General features: G+C 65.2%; 2 protein-coding genes and 1 long non-coding RNA gene across 18 annotated transcripts in view; 1 reads left to right on the forward strand and 2 right to left on the reverse strand.

Annotated features, from left to right (window-relative positions):
- Positions 1-2,536: 2,536 nt before the first annotated feature.
- NRARP (NOTCH regulated ankyrin repeat protein) lies at positions 2,537-3,847 on the reverse strand. The gene has a single exon (XM_070594738.1). It carries the CDS (start codon positions 3,730-3,732, stop codon positions 2,686-2,688), a length of 1,047 nt encoding a protein of 348 aa, XP_070450839.1. The 5' UTR covers positions 3,733-3,847; the 3' UTR covers positions 2,537-2,685.
- A 4,878-nt stretch (positions 3,848-8,725) lies between these two features.
- The window catches only part of EXD3 (exonuclease 3'-5' domain containing 3), a 95,471-nt gene continuing 81,838 nt past the window's right edge, over positions 8,726-22,358 (reverse strand). For all 14 annotated transcript variants that reach the window (XM_070594735.1, XM_070594728.1, XM_070594725.1 and 11 more), the window contains 3 exons: positions 11,196-11,289; positions 9,367-9,405; positions 8,726-9,082 (listed from right to left, as the gene is read on the reverse strand). In XM_070594735.1, coding sequence (XP_070450836.1) covers positions 8,787-9,082; positions 9,367-9,405; positions 11,196-11,289 — 429 coding nt within the window. In that variant the 3' untranslated portion in view covers positions 8,726-8,786. The remainder of the gene's footprint in view (positions 9,083-9,366; positions 9,406-11,195; positions 11,290-22,358) is intronic.
- LOC139079546 (uncharacterized) lies at positions 18,156-22,064 on the forward strand. 3 transcript variants are annotated; one of them, XR_011533240.1, is made up of 5 exons: positions 18,156-19,383; positions 19,505-19,589; positions 19,694-19,785; positions 20,554-20,707; positions 21,231-22,064. It is a non-coding gene; the product is annotated as an uncharacterized lncRNA (long non-coding RNA). The 3 variants fall into 3 exon arrangements; XR_011533241.1 differs by having other exon boundaries at positions 19,245-19,383; positions 19,694-19,790; XR_011533239.1 differs by lacking the exon at positions 19,694-19,785 and having other exon boundaries at positions 18,171-19,383.

Raw genomic sequence — 22,358 nt, forward strand, 5'->3', positions numbered from 1 at the left:
CACAGGGAAGCTGACACCCCTAGGCTGTTCCTGAGGGTCTGAAACTGTTACAAGAAGTTCCCTCGCCCCTCCGGGCTCCTGCTGGCAGGCTACTCTTGCTGGGCATGTGTCCTTGCACTCTGGACCTGTCGAGGGTCCTTTCCTGCACCCCCCACCCCATGCAGGCCCCCTGAAGGTGTCTCAGGTGTGGGCCAAGAGTCTCCACTCATCTCTCACAGGTCCTGGAAACAGACCCCCGGCTCCTGCTCCACTCATCACCTCACACACAGGGATGCTGGCTGACACTCAAGTCTAGCTTGGGTCTGTGCTCTTCGGGGAGTGGCTGGCTCCAGGGGCGTGCTGCTGGCCTCTTCAGCGCCCAGAAGCCACCAGGGGCTGGAGCGGAGAAGGGGGCCTTTTACTCATCATGAGTGAGCAACTATGGTGCTCTCCCAAATTTAAAAGATATCGCTTCTGTGCAGCAGGTGGCCCAGCACTGACCCACAGCAGCCTGGGGAGCAGACAGAAGAGGGGCCTGGTCCCTCCGGGGACCGAGGCTTCCCAGGCTGGCTGGAGGGCGGCAAGAGCTTCAAGCAGAATTTTCCACGGGGAGGCCTCAGCTGCTTTGCCAGGGAGCGGAGGAAACGGGCTGTACGCCGGTCCGGGTGCTCTCGGGGTGGCCCAGGCTGCCCATGCTGGACGAGGGTTGGCCCCTGGCACCTCTCAAGTCCTGTATGTGGCTGACTCGGGTTGGCAGTTGAGCCGAGCCTGAGGCCCGTTTGCCAGGCTCCGTCTTGAGGTGAAAACAAACCAAGCATTGTGCAGTCCTCACCCACAGACAGCGTGTTGCAGCCTGACCCTCGTCCTGGGTGCCAAGCCCGGGAAGAACCAACAAACTTTTTTTAATATAAAAAGATCAATGAGAAATTTATTTATAAATTCTTCACGTTGGGCTACCAGTCTATATCGTACACTCAGGAATGTGCTGCAGACTTCAGTTCAACGTGGTCACACGGGGACCCACACACAGCTTCCATACGAGCCTAGAAAGTCTTAACATTAATTAACATAATTAAAAAGGTATTTGCATCTAGAAAAAATATACAGAAAAACTCCTTTTGGAGTAATCTGTGCCTCAGTTTCAATGTCTGCTTGTTTCACTGACATTATCAATATATTCTTCTCACACAAGGTTTTATAAAAAGCCACAGATGACTGCCCGAATCTGACTAGCCACGCACAAAGGGCCTCCACCCACCTGTGTCCTCAAGTGCTCCCCATTTTTGCACGAAGGGTCAGCAGCCCTTCTACCCAGGGGAAGCCTCATTTAAATTTGAATAATTCAGCCTCCCTTTTATTTCTCGGGATCAAAACAACAAGGGGTGTGGGGTTGCATAGAAAATTGGAACTTCGCAGACCAGGAAAGGCGCCTTTCGAGACAGAAAGTAACGAAGAAGCACCACCTCCGGCCCAGGTCCTCGCGCGGCCCCTCCCCCATGGCAGGATTTTCGGATTCGAATCGGGTCCTTGAAGCTCTGGGAGGCTGAACAGGGGCAAACAGGTCCTTCAACTCACTCAGCAATTAGCACAAGCGATTCACAGTCTTATAGGTATTTTATAAAAATATAAATATGGGTACACTGTTGCCTTCACAACGCTGGATACAACGCCCTTTAAAATTGGGTTTATAACCAAGATTTTAAAAATACACCTAAAACTTGGCTTAAAATATGTTAATATTTTATATTGTCATAAATGTTATGACATTTAATCGTGGCAAATCCATTTACTTTTTAAAAAAGTGTGCAACCAACTGTTAACTATAAGAGAACCGCTAGAAAAGTCTGGTCCCCTCCACGCCCCCACCACACCCGAGCACCCAGGCTCCCGCGGAAACTCTGCAAAACCAGGAGCTCTGGGGATGGTGACCTCTCACGGGAGAAGGCGGAGGGGGGCCTGGGGCTTCCCAAACTCACACGGAATCGCGTGTGTGTGAGTGTGAATGTGAGAGACGAGGGAGGGGAGAGGGGAAGGCGGAGACGAGGGGGACAGGGCTGAGGAAGAGAAACAGGAGGCAGAGGGAAGAGCACGGGAAAACCATCAGGCTGGGCGGTATTTTCAGTGCAACCAAGAAACGAGAGACTCAAGTTTTTAGTTTTAAGACTAGAAAAAAAAAATGCATCTCCCTCCCCCAATAACCACATTGACCACGCACAATATTTTCCAAACAAAAAAAGCAGGCGCACAAACTTCACCCACAAATATACACACACGTGATAAATAGTTTAGAACCCCAGCAACAGCGGAGCGCCTCCTCGGGCGCGCGTCCCGGCGCAGGCACGCCCCGCGGTGGCTCCTCGGCGGCGGCGGCTCCGGCCGCGGGTCCTTCCACCTTCGGGAGAAAACATTTTGAGCGGAGGATCCGGTGTCTCGGGATTCCGAACTCGCTGGCATCGAGACTCAAATTTCAAAGGGGCTGCAGCCCGCGCCCCGCCCCCACCCGCGAGGCGGCGGGCGGGGCCGTGGGAAGCTCTCGGGCGGGTCCCGGCGGCCGCGGGGGGGCGCCGACCCCGGGCAGCGGGCGCCGCGCGGCCCCCGTGGGCACGGACGCGCGCGCCGGACTCGTCGTGGCCCGGGCGAACACCGAGGTAGTTGGCGGGAAGGGACAGCAGAGACGACACGCGCGGGGCCGGGTCCTGGCGGGCATCACCGGCCGCTGCCCGCGTACTTGGCCTTGGTGATGAGATAGAGCACGATGTCCTGGTGGCCCCCGAACGCAGCGATGTGCAGCGCGCTCCAGCCGTCACGGTTGGCCAGGCGGATGTCGGCGCCGAACTTGACCAGCAGCTTCACGAGCTCCAGGTTGCCGTCGATGACGGACTGGTGCAGCGCCGTCTGGCCCTCGGGCCCGAACGAGTTCACGTTGAACTCGCAGTTGGTCATGTTCTGCAGCAGCGACTGCAGCTCCTGCGTGTTGCCCTTGCGCACGGCCTCCTGGAAGATGCGCTGCGTCTGCGGCGCCGAGCAGGTGGACAGCTCGGCCTGGCTCATGCTGCCGCCGGGCGCGGGCCGCGGCTCAGCGCGGGCGGCGGCGGCGGCGGCTGCGGCGCGGGCCCCCGGCGGTCTCGGGGCGCGCCTGAGCGCATGGACGGCGCGGCGCCCCCGGGCCCCGCACGCCGCCCCTGGGCGCTCCGGGCGCTGGGGGCCGGGGGCCGCCGCCGCGGGGCCCCCGCCGCATCCAGCCGCGCCCGGCGGGCGGGCGACGGGGGCGGGCGCTGCGCTCGCGGGGCCCGCCGGGCCGGGGCGGCAGCGCCGCGCGCTCCTGGTCCTGCTCGCTGCGGCTGCGGCTCCCACGCGCCCCCGCGCGCCTCCCCACACACCTCTGCGCTCGCCCGCCCGCCGCGCCGGGGCGCCTTTTACCTCCTTTATATTTGCATGACAATGGGCGCCCGTGACGCGCGCGCCGGCGGCCCGCCGATTGGGCGGCGCCCGCGCGGGGCGGGGCGGGGCGAGCCCGGGGGCGGGACGGGCGGCGGCGCACTCCACCGCAGGGGGCGCTGGTCGGCGGCCGCGCGGGGCGGGGAGCCAGGTGGCAGTGGGGGGATCCTGGCTGCGCCGCCGCGGTCGTCCGGCCCACTCTCCCTGCGGCCACGTGGGGTAATTCCAGGCTCCCTTCGTGGACAGACCCAGGCCGGGACCCCGGGCCAAGTGCGACCCCGAGGGCGGCCTCCCCTGGGTGGGGGTTCGGGGCATCTCAGACCCCGGCCGGGGTAGAGACCCCGGGTGTCGCTCCGTGCTTCCGGAGCGCCGGCCAGGGACCCTCCGCGTCCCCAGCACGCCGGCCGCGCCCGGCTTGGGGACCCGCCCAGGACACACGGCCCACGCGGGTGACAAATCCACGAGCAGCTCGGGCGTGTGACCTAAGCCACGCGGGGCCGTCACGCGCGAGGGCAGCTCCCCTGGCTTCTCGGGTCACCCCGTGTTTGCGCCCCAACCCGCCTGGTATGAGGAGCTTTCAGTCCAGTCCTGATGAAGCGCGGGGTCCTGATGAAGCGCGGGGTCTCTGGATGGAAGTCCGGGGCTGGGGCGGGTTCCGCGGAAGCTCCGCAGTGGGGTGCAGTCGGCAGCAGGACCTCCTCCTTTTCCTGGGCCACCCCCATCAGCATGAACGGGGACAGGTAAGGCCTGGCCAGGTGAGCAGCCCCAGGAAAGTCACCAAGGATTGCTCCGAAAGGGAACTCTTGAGATGACTCATTTCCAAGTTGTAAGTTCATTTTTTATTGACGCTGCCGTCAAATTCCCTCGTTAGGATTTTACAGTTTACAGCCCGACTGTGGTGGCTGGAAATTAAGGAGGAATGATTCTCAGAGCAGCAGGCAGGGCGGCGACCAGCACGCAGCAACTTGAATTCCTTCAGAACGGAGCGGGAATTCCTGGGGAGGCAGCTGTGCACCTCAGCTGGGGAGAGCACCCTGTCAAGCCTTGTTGGGGGACAGGTTCCTGTGGGGTCTGCCCCACGCCCTCCACGCCTTGAGACCCACGTGGGTATGCCCCCACCTTGCTCCGTGCTCTGGGAGGGGTCGCAGCCAAACTGCAGGAAAAACTGGGGCGGCCACCCCAGGGCTGTCCACCTCTGGCCAGCTGCCCTTAGACCTGACCCTCGCTGCTCCCCTGGGGTCTTCCTGAGCCGGTGGTCTAGCTGTTCTGCTCAGACCTGCTGTCCCCAAGAGCCCCCCAGTGTGCATGTGGGTAAGCCCAGGGCTGAGCAGAGATGGGAGCCCTGAGCCCAAGCCCTGTGCTCTGTGGGCCAAGGGTGTGACTGGGGGTGCTGCTGCCCTTGGGAGCCCCTCCCTCATCCTGCTCATCCTGCAGAGCTGTGTCCCTGGGCCCAGTAAGAGGGCCTGGGATCAGTCGCTGCTGGACTGTGAACAGCTGGACCCTGACCACCTCCAACACCCTGCCGCCTCAACACCAGGGATGAGAGCATGGGTGGCCTGGGAGGCTGACCCAAGGCCACACTGGGCCCTGTCCACTCGGGCCCATGTTCACCTCTGGACAGGGAACCTTGGAGAGAGTAAGCGTGTGTCCCTGCACAGGGCTGTGACCTGGGCACATGCCACCCTGCTGGCCGCTGCTCCCTGGAATGGGGCTGGGCTGGAGGGCGCAGCTCTGAGAACACGTTTGGGTGGGCAAGAGTTAGGGAACTCCTGGTCACATCTGGGTTTTTCTTGTCTCTGCCAAGTCCCAGCCATGCCCAGAGCCACCCCTAGAAGGTGGTGGGCTCACAGACAGGCCCCAGCCCAGGTTGGCTCAGGCCCCCTGGCCTGGAGAAGGGCATCTGGAGACCCTGCTGGGCCCGGGAGCAGAGCCTGGGAGAAAAGTCCCATTGACACCCGCGGCAGGCATCAGGGCAGGCGGACAAAGGGGCCCTGTGAGCTCAGTGTGGGAAAGCACGGCCGCCACCACGGGCCATGAAATCGGTGGCTGAGGCGCCGCGGCAGGGACAGTGTGGCTGGAGTGGCCACGGAAGCCTAGTCTGAGGTCACCGCCTGCTCCACCCCCTGTTTGGAGGGAGGGTCAGACAGGGGTGCCTGGACCTCCCACTGCTGTGCACCCAGCGCTGAGCCCCCTGCCACCGGCTGCTTATCTCTGGGGCTCAGGTGACAGCCACCCTGTCCGTGGGAAGCCGATGGGTCGCCCATGGCTAGTGCTCCTCCACCGTGGCCAAGTCACTCTGGTCCACACCCCATGTCCCAGAGCTGCCCATTTGAGGACACGATGGGGAGAGGGACGTGCGGCTTCCAGCAAGCATTTCCTAAACGTTTGCTGAAAGGCCCGTCCAAAAGGACGATATTTGCTCCAAATGCCTTGGAGGGGTGGCGAGGGGCTCCCTATGTGCCAGGCCCCGCCCCACAGCTTAGAGAAGCCCCTCTCCCGTGTTTGTGGGTTCCTTGGCATTGTCATCACGACCACAAACTGGCAAGGAGTCCACTGGCTCTCAAGGAGAAGCCCCAGACTTGGGATCTGGGGGACACACCCAACCCTGACTACAAAGCTGCACCCTGTCCCCCCGGGGGGGCTGGCCCCAGGGTGCCGCCTGGAAGGTGATGGTGGGGTGAAGGCCAGAGTTGGAGAGGGTCCCCTTCGCCTTCCAGGCATCCCCTTCCTTTGGAGTCTCAGAGCAGTGAGCAGTGAGGGAGCAATGCAGGCAGCTTGGGGACATTCTGGAACCCAGGCTGGGAAGGTCTGGGTGGGCTGGCGGGGGGAGAACAGCGGTGAAGGGGTGGCTGGCCAGCCCTAGGCCGAGGCCTGCGGCCACCTTAAAGGCCTAGACAGGGGAGGGAGGGTGAGTGGGCAGGCGGGCAGTGGGGGCGGGGCTTCCAGCTAATTCATTAAAATGTGTCGGGGAGCGTGGGAAAGAGGAGAGCGTTTCTTCCCAGCAGCCCAGACACCTGGTAGAAGGGCCGAGAGGATAGAGATCAAATAACAAACACTCTGCCCGGGGCCAGCGCGGCCGGAGCAGAGGAAGGACGCGGGCGGAACTGCAGCAGACACTCGCTGTGGCGGCTCCTGCCCACCCGGTTGGCCGCACAGGGCACGGCCTGGCACCTGGGCCACAGCCCACCCTGTCCGCCTGGTGTCTGACCCCTGGCTGGATCCTGGGGCTGAGGAAGGCACTTTGGGCTGACCCCTGATGGCTCAGGAGCTGGGGTGGGGGCCTAGGGTGGGGGGACCCCAGCACCAGGGTGGGCTGGCAGTGAGCAGGTGAGCCCAGAGAGGTGGGGGGTTTCCCCAGAGAGACACGGCTAGTCTGGGCAGCAGACGAGTAGGGAGGCAGGAGGGCAGGCTGGATGGCATAGGTGCTGCCATGAGGACCTCGCTGAGAACAGGTCCCTGTCAGCTGCCCTCTCCTCTTTCTAGAAGTTGCACAGGGCGGAAGGGCAGAGTGGGGCTTGGGCCAGACCTGCCTGGAGGAATGGGAAGGACACACGGTCTCCCGTCTCCTGAGCCCATGGTCCCCGGCCTCTTGCTGGCTCTGGCCTCTGTCCAGGGCTGGCTGCAAGGCCAGGGTCTCGGGTCAGAGCAGTCTCCAGGATGTAGCTGGGCTGGGAAGCGGGTCTGGCATCCCAGTTACTTCCTCTTAACTCCACAGGCGACGGAGTGTGGTTGGGGCTGCCTCCCCAGGACAGGACGTGGGGCCGGAGGTTGCACTCCTGGAAGCAGCACCCCAGCCACAGAGGGTCCAGTTCACCTGTTCACCTTGGTGCCTGACCCTGCCTGAACCTCGGGCTCAGCAGTGACCTCCAGGAGGAGGAAGGCCAGGGTTGCCTGCTCAGCCTGGGCTGGCCCTCAGCGTCTCCATCTGTGGAGTGGCGCCCTGGCCCAGCTGGCCCCGGGGCTGCGGGGGGGTGAGTGGACTGGCGCCCGGCACACGGTGGGCACTCCAAGGGAAAGGACAGGATGTGGAACGTGGCAGGATGCCTGTGCAGCCCCCTGGCATGAGCCCCCACCCCTACTGGGGTTGCATCCCTGGGGGGCCCAGGCAGTGGCCAGCCCCAGTGCAATCAACAACCCAAGGACAGGGCAGAGGCTGGCCTGGCATTGCCAGTGCCCACCTGATGCCCACGGCCATCCCACCTGGGCCTGCAGGTGTGCTCTGCCCTGGGCAGAGGTGGCAGCCCTGTGCTGGCTCCGGGCCCCAGCCGCCTGGAGGCTTCCGCCTGTGCTCCCCAGCCAAATCTGAGCTGGTTTCCGTTCCAGGCAGGAAGGACAGGAAAGGGATGTGGGGGGGGGGGGGCGCATTCCTGGGGGGTGAGCCAGAGGAGGTGGTGAGGGCAAGATAGAGTCTGGGACCAGGCTGGCCGCTTGCAGAAGCCCCTACGCAGGGGCCCCTTCCTCTGGCACCCCTCTCCCCGCTACACCTGGCACTGGTACCCTTGGCCCTCCGGGTGTCAGCAACGGGTCTGAGCCTCAGTTTCCCCCAGAGTGGGCGTAGCAGCAGCAGCTACTTTCTGTAGTTGTAAGAACAGAGATGCAAATACACGTGTGTGCAGGGCCCTCCCGTGTGGCTGTGGTTGCTGCCTTCTCTCATGAGAGGCCACCCTGGTCTAACCTGGGGGGTAAGGGAAAGGCCCAGGGGTGAGGCCCCAGCCAGGGAGGGGGCCAGGGCAGCAGACTCAAGGGAGGCAGGCCTCCCCTCCAGGCTGCGGCCTTCCTTAGGGGCAGCTCCTCTGCCTCCCAGACTGGCTGGGCTGGAGCCTGGTCCCTAGGAAGCCCCCAACCTGGCCTAAAGGACCCAGACCCCCAGGATCCCACCATCCATGCTCCCTGGAGTTGGGGGCCCCCGGAGGGTTTAGAGGCCGGCTTTTCTGGGGCCCTGAGACCTGCTGGGGGGAAGCAGGGAAGACCCTGTCCTGCCTGGCCTGGAGGCTTGTGGCATTTACTGCCACAGCAAGGTGGGGGGGGCCTGTCTGTCCTACCCCACCCCTCCAGCCCCAAGGGGCTCCAGCTGACCTGGGGAGGCACTTTGGTGCAGCCCTTGGGCCTTTGCTCAGGCCATTTCCTCCACCGGGCATGCCCTTCCTACCTCCGGCCTGCCTCACTCCTGAGCAGCGGGCAGTTCTCGGCTCAGGGGCCGAGCGTTCTGACCGCGTGGAAACCTTCATCCTCCCCAGCAGTGGTGGGGGCTGGGCCCCTGCACCCAGAGCCTCAGGTGCGTGGAATGAGCACAGGAAGAGCCCAGCTCTCGCCTTTGCACTTTTATTGTCGGCTGGCCCGCCCACCTCCAAGGGGCTGGGGCCGGGTCCTCACGAGGGGCTGCTGGCTGGACTCGCAGGAGCCGGGGGCCCCTCCAGGACCTCGTGGAAGTTCGCAGTGACGCGGCCCAGGTGGGAGCCCTCCCAGAAGACCTTGCCGCAGCCGGTGCAGCAGTAGAAGTGCCGCAGCCCCGGCCGCCGCAGCACGCCCACGGGGACCCCCGCCAGCTGCAGCCGGGTGCCGTTGCCCAGTGTGCCCGGCACACTGGCCTGCAGATCTGACGCCTCCAGCCAGCGGCAGGGCGGGTCGTAGGTGCTGCCCCCGGGGGCCTCTGCTGGGGCTGAGCCTGGACAGGTGGAGGCGGCCACCCTGAGCCGTGGCCTTTGGGCACACGCCCCACCTGCTCTCCCCAGCAGCTCCTCTTCGCGCTTCCACCCACCAGACCCTCTGCCTCATCCGACCCGGGCCCCTGGTTACAGGCCACTGATCCCCAGCCTCTACCCCCGACCCAGGGCACAGGGTCCATTCCCTCCGAGCTGCCCCCTCTACTGGCCAGCACCCAAACACTGTCTTGGGGTGAGTTCAGGTGCCGGGACACCGTGAGTCCTCAGGGGCGGCCCCAGTGCTCACCTGGCTCCTGGGCATCCTTGCTCTGGGCATCCTCGTCACCTGCCAATCAAGGATGTCAGGGACTCCCAGGGCCGTTGGCAGCCCCCATGCCTACCACGCACCTCCAAGTGCCCAGCCTCTGCCCCATCCCCAGTGGAGAGGGCAAAGGGCAGGGGACGGAGAAGCTTCTGTGCCAGCTCAGTCCCCTCCTATGGGAACTCACACCTTGGAAGGTTCTTGGGGCTCAAAGGTCCTTAGGAAACATGTTTTGGGCGAGAGATGGGCCGATTGGGGCACTCGGGGGCCTGAGAGCGGCGCGGTGGGGGCGGCCGGCTATGGCGCTGAGCAGATAAGCCTCTGCCAAGCAGCGAGTTTAGTGGCAGCTGGCAGCAGGGCCCCCCAGAGCTCGGGGTGCTAGAGAGATCCTGGGGGCTGGCTCCTTCTGACCCTGTGAGACGGCCCCACCCCCACTGAGCACAGGGAGACGGCCAGGCTGCTGGGGGCTGAGGGAGGAGTGTGGGGCCGAGGGCAGCAAGGCCGAGGAGCCCTGGCCAGCAGGTGGGAGAGGTCCCCCCAGTCCTGCTGACCCTCGTAATTTGCTCAGCAAACATTCCTCTACAGATGGCTCCAGATTAACCTGAATGGATGAGAACCTGACCAGCGCCACAGCCTCCCTGGAGCCCAGCGAGGCCATGACCTCCAGCTGGCCTCACTGCCTTGCCCCAGCCTGCTTGGCCCAAGCCCTTACTGGGTGGCCCCTGAGACACGAGACAGCCCACAGGGGTGCTGCCCACCCCCCAGGCCAAGTGTGAGCCTCTGGGTGGGGTGGGGGGCTCAGAGGGGGCTGGAGCCTGGCAGCCCCTGCAGTGGGCACTGCTCACGCTCTGTTCCTCCCCTCCTGGGCCTCGGGCATGTCAAGACCATGCTGTGGAAAGCTGAGAGCTGCCCGGGGCTGGACACAGGCTGTCACGACAGCTCACCAACTGTGTGGGTGGCCCTGAACCTCAGAGGGAGGCAGGAAGGACAAGAGCAGGGTCCTGGAGGGGTACCATCTGTGCAGACGGAGCCAGGCCTCAGGCTAACCCCACCAGAGGGACCCAGCTGCCCTCCTCTGCACCCATCCCTGCCCCACACTGAGGAGGGTCCGGAGCCTGAGGAGCCACTGGGCTCTCTCCAGGGCCCCCTCTGCCGGGCCCCTCTCTCTGGAAGGTGGGGGGCCAGTGGTAGATCAGCTGGCACATTCACTGCCCCGACTGCTGACCTCAAAGCTCTGGGTGCCCTGCACCCTTTTTCTACACCTACAAAAGGGAAACTGAGGCTAGGTCCCCCGGTAGGACCTGCCCTGGGTGGGGGGGGGGTGGTGTGGACATCCTTCCTCCCATGTGCCAGGCTCATCTATGTTCAAGTTGTGTGCACAGGCATACAAGCGAACGTGTGTGCTCCTGTGTGTGTCCCTATGAATGAGCGTGCATGTATCTCTGTGGGGTCATACACGTATGTGTGCGTGTGTGCGCTGGTGTGTATGCGCACTCCACATGCAGGCAGGGTGAGCAGCAGTGGAGCAGGGCCCGCTGGAGACAGGGTGTTGTACACCGCCCCAGAGGGGCCCCGAGCGCCTGAGTGCCCTGGCTCCCTGGGTTGGCGGCCTGCACACCCCCAGAGAGGACAGAGGCTGAGGGGTCCCATCCTGGCCGTGAGGGCTGACTTTTTGCCTATTGGTACCTTGCCATCAGCCCCCTGGCTAGCATCCTGCTGGCCATTCCTGCAGGTGAGCCCAGGGGCACCCAGCATCTGGGCTGCCATCCACAGACCCCACCAAGCCCACGCCTAACACTGTGGGGTGCACTCGCCTGTGTTGCTGGGGCTTTCCTGGTGGCCGCTGAGCCCCATGAGCTGCTTCATCATGTCCTTGGAGACCTTCAGGTACTGGTCACAGTTACAGGCCTGGGGGTGGAGGAGGTGCTGAGGCCAAGGGAGGCTCCCTCTATCCACCCCGCCCCAGCCCCATGTGTCCTGCAGCTCTGGGTCTGCCCAGGGTTTTTCACAGAGAAAAATGGCACATCCCTTCCTCTCCCTGCAGGATCCCGGGACGCACTACCTCCTGGGAGCCCTCCCTGACTCCACTAGCTCCTAGTGGGCCCTGCCTGGGTGGCCTCTTCTGGCTCCTGAGCCCCTGTGGGACCCTGCCATCACCTGATTGTCCTCCCCAACCCCGGAGCCCACGAGGGCAGAGCCAGGCCTGGCTCCCGGCTGGGCCAGCTCAGCACCGTGGGGGATGTAGGGCCCAGCATCTGAGGGTCAGGGTGGGTAGCCCTACAGCTGCCCTGAGCCCGCAGCCACTGCAGGGCGAGCAGGGGCCATTTTGGTGTCCACGTTTCTTGACTGTGCGGGGTGCCCGCCCCTGCAGGGGCGAGGGGTCAGAAGTGAGCCACTTCTGCTTCTTTGTTGGGACCTTGCCTAGGACTTGCAGTGCACTCCTGGGAAAAGCTCGGCTCAGCCCCACTGACCTTATGAAGACCCTGGGGGTGGGGAGGGGGTTTGGGAGGCCCATCTTGCCCTCCCAGTGCGGCCACCCCAGGGCTGCCCCATGAAGGTCACTGCCTGGCAGGGAGGTGAGTCTGGACCCCAGGATTGCCAGGGCGAGGCGGGGAGGGCCCTGTGGGAGGGCAGGAGGGGTGGGGTGCCCACTGAGACCGGGGTACACACAGGTACCCGTGGAGACAGCCCTCCTGGACATGGGAGCAGCCTGCAGGGGGAGGGCAAGCTGAGGGCAGGGCATGGGGGGTTCCCAGGCCACAGGGGGAGGGGCCACAACTTGCGCTCCTGTGATCACTCCCTCCGTCCCTCCTGGATGAGCGCCAGCACCCTGGATGACATAGCTCCCAGGGCAGGTAGGTAGGCGGCAGCCACAGGCCCCTGGAGCCACAGGGCGTGCCCACTTCAGGGGCCCCGCCCTGCCCCCACCCGCCCTTTTCCCACAGGGCTTTCGACACCACTACCGGTGGCCTCACACTCCGCCTCCAGCATTGCAGTTGGCGGGGGAGCCAGGGCCTGGGGGTGCTGGATGGGTTGGGCCCAGGCTGGGCTGATCCCCTGGCAGGACCCTCCTCCCCAACCGTCTGGGGGGTCTCCTGTCTCCCTGACCACCTCTCCCAGCCAGACTCTGGACTGGCCTCTGGCACGGGGAGGTGGGCCCTGCCCTCCTGGTCGCAGGTCCAGGGGCTTCCTGGGACAGGAGTGCAGGCAGAGCCTGGCTGCAGATCTGGCCTGTGGTCACTCTAGGTCCAGTTGGGAAAGGAGCTGAGGCCAAGTGGGCAGTCTAGTCTCTGGGTGCTGCCCTGGGCCACCTGCCACAGAGGCCCATGCTCTCCCTGTCCAGGCCCCCCAAGGGGACAGTGCCATCAGGGGTGGGAGGGAGGGCACAGTGGCAGGGTAGGGTGGGGTCATCTGTGAGGGGTCTGCCAGCCTTCCCAGAACCTGGGCCCGGTGTGAACGCCTGGGCGGGGCCGCCAGCTCATGCTGAGTCACCACACGCAGACAAATGCCCCGTGCCCTTTGCAAGGACCTGGCCCCACCCTCGGGAACCACCGGTGCCGGTTTTCCCACGGCAGCTGCCCACTCTCGGGCCTTGCTGTCACCCTGATAGGCCCCGGGAGGCCCTGCCCACCCCCTAGCCAGAAAATCCGGTTCTGTGCCTGCTGGTCCCCCTTACCCTGTGTCTCTTATCCACAGCAGGGCCCAGCACTGAGGGCCTCCCTGTCCATCTCCTTTCCACTCTGGGGTCCAGCAACCCTTGCCCGACCCCTTGCCATGGGCAGGCAGTGGCCACCTTTTGACGGAGGCTGTCGGGGCAGGCCTGGCCTCTCTGACACTAAGAGGCAGAGCCTCTGCCTTCCCATAGTGAAGAGAGAGACTCCTCGGGAGAGACTGGGTAACTCGCTCAGGGTTACACGGCTCTCGGCTGGCCAGAACCCCACACCAGGGCCCTCACACTGCCCCCCAGGGGGTGTGTGCGCAGGTGGCTTCTGAGCCATGCCCCCTTCCCCGAGGGGCCCGTGCAGCCCCAGCCTTAGGATGCCAGTGGGTCTGGGCAGAGACCAGTGGGAGGTGGTGAGGGAGCCTGGACAGAGGATGGGTGGTGTGGTCCTGTGGGTCCGGCCACCATGCACACCCTATCTGAGGCTGCCAGGAGAGAAAGCCTGAGGGCAGGGCTGGCCTCCGCCCCCAGAGCCTGCTGGGTGGGAGGGGCCAGGTGAGTGGGGGCAGGAGGAGCTGGGAAGGCTCCTGGCTCTGCGGTCCCAGGGGTCCGCCTGCGGACCTGGTTCCCACGGCTGGCTCCCGCTGCTCGCTGCTCGGAGCCAACGCCTGCCCTGCCTGGAGCCAACGCCTGCCCTGCCTGCCGCCCGCCGACTCAAGGCACGGCTGGGGACCGCCTGAGGCAGGGGCGTGAGGCTGCCTCCCCGGGGCTGGGCGGTCCTGGAGACTGGCAGGGCCCCTGGACCCGCAGCCAGGCAGGTCTGACCTGGCAGTCCACTCTCTGCAGCCCCTGCTGCCCCTACACCTGAGGAGGGTGGGAAAGGGCTGCTGGGGTGCACCCTGGCCTTGGAGCACCAAGCCTTGCGCTCGGCTTTGCCGGCGCAAGGAGGGCCAGCAGCAGGCACTGGGACACCTGCCAGTTCCTCCGAGCAAGCGAGGCTGTGACTCGGCGGGGGGCAGCTGGAGCCAGCCTGCTCTCCGTGCTGGGCCCAGGAATCCCAGCCACGTCCGCCCAGGGAGTGATCTGGGCCAGCAGAGCCAGAGCAGAGCGGGGCAGTCACAGTGTCTATACTGAACCGTGTGTCCCCACCTGCCCTGCCCTCGAACGTGGGCCTGCAGGTGTCTGCTGTACACACACAGAACATGGACGGCTGGTGCACAAGTGTGGGGGTGGAGAAGGCTCGGGTAGGCCCAGCCAGGGCCACGGAACGTCGTGGGCAGGCCAGGCGGTGGCTGCAGAGGAGTCCTGCACGTGCTGCTCCCTGGAGCCCACCGGTCCCTCCCGGGGCTGAGAGCCAGAGAGTCCAGATGGACTAGGCCTGTCGGCCACCCATAAACACCCGGAGCCTCACTGAGTGGGGGCTGAGGGAGAGGGGAGGGTGGGATGAGCCTGGGGCCCCCAGGGATGGGGCGTGAGAGAGAACCCCTGCTCTCAAGGGAGCAGGGCAGCAGGAAGTAGCCTGTCCAGGCTGGGAGCCGAGTGGAGGGCCCACTCCTGAGAGGACCTGGGTGGGGCTCCGCACCCCACCAGCAGCCAGCGCCCCGCCCCCTCCTCCTGCGGCCACTGCCCGGGAATTCCCACAGCCCTGCTCTCCCCGCCCAGCAGGCCCCGGAGCCAAGAGGCTCGGCCCACCTCTCAGCTGAGAGATGGCCGGCCCCTTGGGCATGCTCCTGAGGGCTGTGTAGTCTGTGCCCAGCCAGGCGCTGGCTCCCCAAGATGGGGTGGGACCCCCTGCTTCCAAGCAAGGGGCAGGTTGTGGAAACTTCAGCTTGGGCCTGACGGCCTGTGCTGCTGGGGCTCTGAGCAGGGCCCCGCCACCCCTGCGGCCCCCACCCGGTGGGAGCCAGGCCCCTGTGCGGCGGATGGAGGCGGGCAGTCTGCTGCCCAGGCCATGGGAGACCCCGTTCTGACCCCACAGGCAGGGAGGAGGGGGGCTTCGGCTGGGAAGCTGTGCCAGCTCTAGACTAATGGGTCACTTCTTGCTCACTTAGTGCAAAGGGGAAGAACCCAAGAACACAGGCGTCTCTCCATCCCAGCACCTGGTGAGAAAAGCCAGCATGGCGCTGAGGGCTTCCAGCACCTTCCATGAGCACACCTACACACGGCAAGTGTCGCAGACACTCACGTCAGGGGAGGGGGTGAAACGGGTGAGTCTCAGCTTCAGGACACCAGTGTCACGTCGGCAGGGCACTTGCCCATTTGGTCCCTGCCAACCACCACCCCCCACAGTCCCCCCTTGCCCTCCTGGGACGGGCGGGTCCTGACGCCTCCCCAGGCTGGCCGGTCCACCTTGACCCCCCAGAGCCGCCCCAACAAATGGTGCTGGGTGCAGGGACAAAGTGCTGGGATGAAAGACCCCTGGCCTGGGCTGTTGGCCTGACACCTCGCCGGATGGGGCGGGACTGTGGCCGGGAGGAAGCAATTAGGTTCCGCCCTCCTGCCGGCTGAGGCCTGGGTCTGCTCCACACCTCGCTCTCCCACGCTGTCCCTGCTGCACCTTGTGGGGGCCCTTTGCCATCTGCCTCCAAAGGTGACGTGGCCCAGGAGCTGGGAAGACCCTCTTGGCCCCAGCACTGGGCGCAGCTCCTCCAGGTTTGGCCAGGTTTTCCACTGGAGATAGGTTCAAGGGCCGTGAGGGGCACATGCTGGGGCAGAAGGGCCAGGCCCCAGGCCCCCAGGGAAGCGTGGGGCTGGGGATGGTGCACGGGCATGCACAGGGTGGAGGTGGGGGTTAAAACCTAACAATGGTGGTCTTCTGTCCCCATGAAGCAGACTTTCAGACCCCCAGCCAGCAGGCTCCGCCCCCCAAGCTCCTGGCCTTCAGGCACTGCTCAGTGCAGGTCCCTGGGGGGTCAGGGGCCGTGGCTCTGCAGGTGTCTCTCTCACAGGCACCCAGGTACTCGGAGTACAAGAGCGCCCAGCATCAGAGTGGCTGAGTGTGTCTTTGTGTAAGCGTGAATCAGGAGCGTGAACATGGGAGTGTGTGTGACTGTGTGTGTCATACGTGTGGACACAGGGCCTGTGTGACTGGGCGCGTCAGGTTCGAACATGGAGCCTGTGTGTGGCAGTGTGAGTGGATGTGACTTTACGTGTTGCCCCGACAGTGGGAGCGTGTCTGTGTGTGAACAGCCTGCGTGCACCCACGGGGAGTGTGGGAGCTCTGTTCCTGGGGCTTCCGTTTTCCGGGTGGCAGAAGAGCCATGTCTTGGGAGCCCTGGGCAGAAGGACAAATGAGGCGTTCAGGACGCAGCAGGGACGACAACCAGGTCCCGAAGGTGAGGCGCTGCCTGCCCAGGGTGACAGCCAGCAGCAGACGGGAGGGTCTGAGTCTTGGGAAGCCCTGCAGACAGGATGGGCAGGCCGGCCTCCTGATGGCTCGCTTTGCGCCCACTACCCAACCTGGGTCCCTCGGGCCTGCAAGCCTTTACCCTCCTCCAACTGTACCAGCCACAGCCCAGGGCCCGCTCTGGACTGGGACATGCAGACCCCGCTGTGTGGGGACAGCAGGGCAGGCAGCCCAGCCTGGGCTATCTAAGGCCCCTCAGGATGAGACCCGATGATCCAGCTCACTTGGCTGGGCCAGGGCTGACGGCCATCCAGGCAGGCCAAGGGATGTGAGCCACAGGGCCTGGACAGGGCCCAGCCTTCCCGCTACGCTTACTCAATCTGACATTGGCCAGTCACAGCCCCCTCCAGGGGGGCCAGGGGAACACGGGCCCTCACTGAATTTCAGATAATGCTTAGATACTTTCTGCCTGGGAACGTGGCTGCTGTTTCCTGAGGTTCATGGTCGGTAGGGTTTTGTATTTGCCAAACTCGGTGCCCTAGCCTTCCCAGGCTGCTGAGAAGAAGAGACAGGCAGTGAGAGATGCCCAGGGGGAGGTCAGCGCTCACTGTCCCCAGGTACAACGCAGGCATGCCAGGACCCCTAGGTCTCTCCCGGACATGTGTTTGGGGGTGACCACCTGTCCTGCATGATACCAAATACAATCTGGGCCAGTGGATGCCCCCTGGCCTCAGGCCCTGGGGGGCAGTCACACCCCACTTGAGCCCCCTCAGCTCCCCTCCAGGCAGCACACAGTCCCCTCCCCCAGCACCCCCACTAAGCAGCACAGACCCCCCTTCCCCTGTGGCCCCCCAGTTCCCCCACTAAGCAGCACATACCACTCTCCCTCGTGGACCCCCAGCATTCTCACTAGGCAGCACATACCCCCATGGCCCCCCCCAGCACTCCCACTAGGTGGTACATACCCCCTGTGGCCCCCCAGCACTGCCACTAGGTGGCACCTCCCCCATGGCCCTCCAGCACCCCCACTAGGTGGTACATACCCCCCACGTGGCCCCCCCAGCATTCTCACTAGGGGTACATAACCCCACGTGGCCCCCCAGCACCCCCACTAGGCGGTACATACCCCCCCCCCGGGGGCCGCCCGGCACCCCCACAGGCAGAACCCCTCCCCGTGGCCCGCCAGCACCCACACTAGGCGCACCCCCATCCCCGAGGAGCCCGCCAGGCGCCCCATCCCGGGCTCCGGGCACCCCCAGCGGCGGCCGTTCCCAGACGGGGGAGGGGCGGCGGGCCGTGAGAACCCGCCGGCGGCCCGGCCGCGTGGGAAAGCGGGGGGAGGGGCGGGGCGCGCTGGGAACGGCCCCCACCCCGCCCCGCCGGCTTTGAAAGGGCCACTGAGGGCGCCGCAGGATTCAAAAGCAAACGGCCGCCGCCGACTTCCCGCGCCGGTGTGGGGGTGGGATGGGGGACCCCTCTCGCCAGGGGCCGCGGGGGTGGGGTGGGGATCCCTCTCGCGGGGGCCCGCGGGGGAGGGATGGGGTGGGGTGGGGGACCCCTCTCGCCGAGAGCCGCGGGGGTTGGGTGGTGTGGGGGACCCCTCTTGCCCAGGGCTGCGGGGGTGGGGTGGGCACTCCTCTCGCGGGGGGCAGCGGGGAGGGTGGGATGGGGGACCCCTCTTGCCACGGGGCACGGGGCAGAGGTGGGGTGAGGGACCTCTCCAGCCAGGGGCGCGGGGCAGGGGTGGGGGTGCCAACCAGTTGGGGAAGTGGGGGTGGGGCCGAAGCCAAGCTGTCCCGGGGGCGGCCCTTGTCGCCTCCCACGGACAAGTGGAGCCGGTCCTCGGTCAGCGGGCAGCACATCCTGAACCCAATGCCTTGCAGCTGGGCAGTCTGAATCTGCTTTAAAGTCTCTGGACCTGTCACCCACTCAAGTCAGGCCAGCACATGGGCCAGGAGACCATCCCCGACCCCTGTGCTCTAGGCCCAGGGAGAAGGGAGTCCCAAAGTGCTGCTCCAAAGGGCAATGATGTTCCCTAGATTGAGCTGGGGGCTGGGAGGACTTCCTGGAGGAGGTGACATCTAAACTGGGGCTTGACAGACCAGGTGGAGAGGCTGGGAGCTCAGGTGCTATGCTGGGGTGTGATGAGGAGCCCAGTGTGGTCGGTGGGAGGACATTGTGGACAGGGGGCTGGTGTGACTGGGGGGCTGGCAGGATGGAGGGGGTAGGTGTTGGGCTGAGTGCAGGGGTAGGGGTCTCTTGCTCCCCCCATCTCCATCCCCTCCCAGAGCCACTGACTGATGCCAAGCAGGAGAGGTGCCCCGGAAAGCCTCCTGAGATTGGGGCCGAGGAAGCAGCAGTCCCTGCCAGAGCCTGACTCCCTACTTCCCTGAGGGCCCCTACAATGCACCCTGTGCCGCTCGCTCCCCTGCCTTCAGGGAGGGGCGCAGGGCTCTTTCAAGCGGGCCTCTCCCTTCCTGGGTCCCTCTTCCTGAGGCCCCTCCCAGGCCCCATCCTACCCAGGGCAGGGCCCCCAGTCCCCTCCAGCGATGCTGCTCCAGAGGACGCCCCGCCTCCCCTGGAGACCTTCGCGGTCTGTGCTTGTCCCAGATGTGCCCAAAGATGGACGCGGCAGAGCTCCACCGCAGCATCCCTGCCTCAGGAGGGCGGGTGGGTGGGCAGTGGGCAGGGCTGCTGGGGGCAGGAAGGCACGCCCCCACTCCCCAGCCTGCCCCACTCTGCAGCTGGGGAGGGAAGGTGGCCGGGTGCGAGTGGGGTGATGCTCTCCTGCTCCTGCTGCCTCCTGACCACGGGGTGCCCTGCTGCACTGGCCGTCTGGCCTGTCAGGACACAGATGGAGTAGTGGCTGCCCAGCAGACCCTGCTCTGTCACCCTGAGGACCCTCCCAGACCCACTGCACGGCTGCCCACGGCCACCTTTATCTGCAGCCCCAAGGGGCTGGCTGCTTTTGGCTCACACTTCTGAGGCTGGCCAGGCAAGTCCTGACTCCTTCACCCAGGGCTGAGAGGACAGGGGGTCTGCAGAGGTCAGGTCTGCTGTCCTGAGCCAGGCCCCATGGCCACCCAACAAAGAGCTAACTGCCCCCTGGCTCCCAGGCCCTGCTTCCGCTCTGAAGCTGGCAGCTGCTCCAGAGGAAGAGTGCTCCTTCCCCGTCCGATGCCAGCCAGGCCCCTGGGCACGGTCAGTCCATGCCATGGGCCCCGGCGGGCAGGGAGGCAGGGGCTTTCCTGGAACTGCCGCGTGGGCCCTGCGAGAGCAGCTGTGGGCAGTGTGTGGACCCACAGGCACAGCTGCTGCCAACACAACTTCACTTATGGAGCTGAAATTTGAATTTCGTGCGATTTAACTCTGGGGCCGCGGTGCGCTGACATCCAGGGTAGGGTGTGTGTCCCAACCTGCTGCTAACCCAACCCCAGCCACAGGACCTCAGCGGGCTGTCCACCTCCCTGCACCTCGGGGTCCCCCGGACTGGGATAGAGGCCTGGCTGGCGCCGTGTGCCCCTCGCCCTGTGGAAGGCAGGTCGTTGGGGGCTCTGCTCACCCTCCCCACCTCTTCAGGGCCCAGTGAGCCACAGGTTTGGGAGCTGGCCTTTGACACATCTGGCTAGTGCTGCCGGATGGCTCTGTGGCTGGGGGCCTCAGGGAGTGGAACTGTGATGGTGGCATGCCGAGATGTGCAGGGAAGGACCCCCAGACTTTGTGTTTGGGGACTGGTGTTCTCTTGCTGCCTACCTTGGCCTCATGTGGACACCACCACAGGCTGAGAGAACAGTGCCGAGAGAGCCCGCATGGCCAGCTCTGCCTGGGGCAGCCAGCACTGGCTCTAGAAGCCTCTCCTGCCCCTCCCCATGTTCTTGGCAGCCTGACCTCAGCTCCACCTCAGGCCCATGTCACACTGGCCTGACTCAGCGTCTTGGCCATGGTTTTCTCCATCCAGGGTGCCAGCTGTCTACTACACCCTGCGTGTCCATGCACCCATGCCCGCGGTCCTGTCCCCCCCCACGCAGCCCGGGCAGCAGGGAGCACCTGTCTGGGCTATGTGCCTGTCCTGCATTGGGGGTGTCCGTGCCCTCTGAGCTTTGACTTGAAGTGTGTCAGCTCTTTTTGAAAGTGACCCTGTGCTCACTCTCCTGTCAACGTGTAGGAATACAGCCAGAGAAGCCCCATTCCAAGGGGACCCCAGACGGCTGATGGGAACACCCGTTTGAAGCACTCTGTCAGGAAGAAGGTCCAGAGAGGCGTGGTGCTGACCGCTGGGTCCTGGCTCACCCCCATGTGGACAGACTCGAGAAGGAGAGGTGAGCTGGGAGCTGGGTGGGGGGGACTCACGCACCTGCCCTCCCCAGGCGCTGGCCCAGAGGAGCCACAGCGGGTCCCTCAGCCCAGGCCGCTCCAAGGGACAACACACCCGAGGGGGACGGGAGGGGTGGGCTGGGGGCAGAGGGCCCAGTGTAGCCTCATCACACTTCCTGGACAACACAGGGTGGCTTGGGGCAGGATCCCCGTGGAGCAGGCGGTGCTAGCTGCCTGCTGGAGGGGCTGCGCCCAGTGGCAGCTGCTTCGGTGTCGTGGGTGTCGCTGACAGGCTGGCCCAGCACTGCCAGGATCCTTTGTAAAGCAGCCGGGATAGGGTCAGGGTCGCCAGGAGCTGGGGGGCCCCCAGGCCAGTGGGGTCCAGGTCCTCAGTCCCCCCGTGGGCCACCTGGCGGAACTGACACTAGGCTCTGGCTGAGACTCAGGGCTTTTCTGGAAGAGAGAGGGAGGGTTGAGGGGCGGCCTTTTGGGGTGACCGGCCTGGGCCTTCCCTGCTGTCACCCCCAGGGCATCACCCTGGCCGGCGTCCCGAGTCTGGGGGTGTGCCGGGCCCCAGTCCTGCTGAAGCCTGCCCGTGAGGCCCCGTGACAGTGCCAGAACCCTCCACGCTGCTGCTCCGGAGCATTCTCCTCCCGAGACCCCAAGGCCGGCCCCAGCACAGCCTCCGGAGCCAGAGGGCTTGGGTCTCTCCCTGCACAGGGTGACGGCCCCTCCTGAAGCCTTTGTGCCTGTGTGACCCCAGGGCCACTGAGTGTGGGAACGGGGCTGGGGCCGCGGAGCACAAAGGCCGGGGAGGGGCGGGGTCAGCGGCTGCTGCGCCTCTTCCTGTCCGTCCCTCCGTCGCTCCGTCTGCAGTCAGTCATCAGGATAGAGGGAGGGTCTCCAGGCCCAGGGACTGGGCCGGGCACAGGCGCCCCAGCTGGCCCCTGGGCCTGGCCTCCAGGTTCTGGGTGTGGGCACTGGGGGTGCGGCTGCCTGGGAGTCCCCTGCATTCCCCGTCCCAAGGGCCCTCTGTTCGTATCCCTCTCCCCACCAGAGAGCAGCCTGGGCCGGCGTCCACCTCCCTCCCAGGCCCTGCCCAGTCTGGGGCCTCCTGAGTGCCCTGACCTGGCCCCTGAGGTTCAGCTCCCCAATGCAGCCTCCTCTGCCTTCTGGGGGCCCCACGTTTGGCTCTCCCTGAGAGTTCCTCGAGGTCACTGTCCTCCTGGGTGCCCACTTCCGGGGGCCGACGTCACCAACTTCCAGGACACTCACCCACTCCCACAGGGGGGCTACGGCCCGCTCCCTACCACGGCGGGGGAGGACCGGAGGGACAGTAAAAATAGACGTTACGCCTGGCTACGTCAGGGGTTCTTGTTTAGGCTTTTTTTTAAACTCACATTTCTATGATAAAATATTTTCCCATGGTGGACGGCACTGGGAACGTCCTCTTGGCGTACGTTCCTGATGGACAATCCCAGGCCCAGGTCACCAGCTTCAGGGGTCACAATGAGAGACCCATGGCCCCTCAACACTGGGCCCCAGGGCACCCATGGGCCCTCTCCCTGCCCACAGAGGCTCCCACGTGGCTCCTGGCCTTGAGAGGGTCTCCATCCTCACGAGCTGATGCTCCAGAGGCGGATCCCAGCGCCCAGG

Source organism: Equus przewalskii, chromosome 26, assembly GCF_037783145.1.
Source record: "Equus przewalskii isolate Varuska chromosome 26, EquPr2, whole genome shotgun sequence".
In the NCBI taxonomy this organism is placed as follows: domain Eukaryota; kingdom Metazoa; phylum Chordata; class Mammalia; order Perissodactyla; family Equidae; genus Equus; species Equus przewalskii.

Excerpts from the sequence above, each read along its gene's own strand:
- NRARP (XM_070594738.1), bottom strand. The coding sequence starts at position 3,732 with ATGCCCCGAACCCCCACCCAGGGGAGGCCGCCCTCGGGGTCGCACTTG.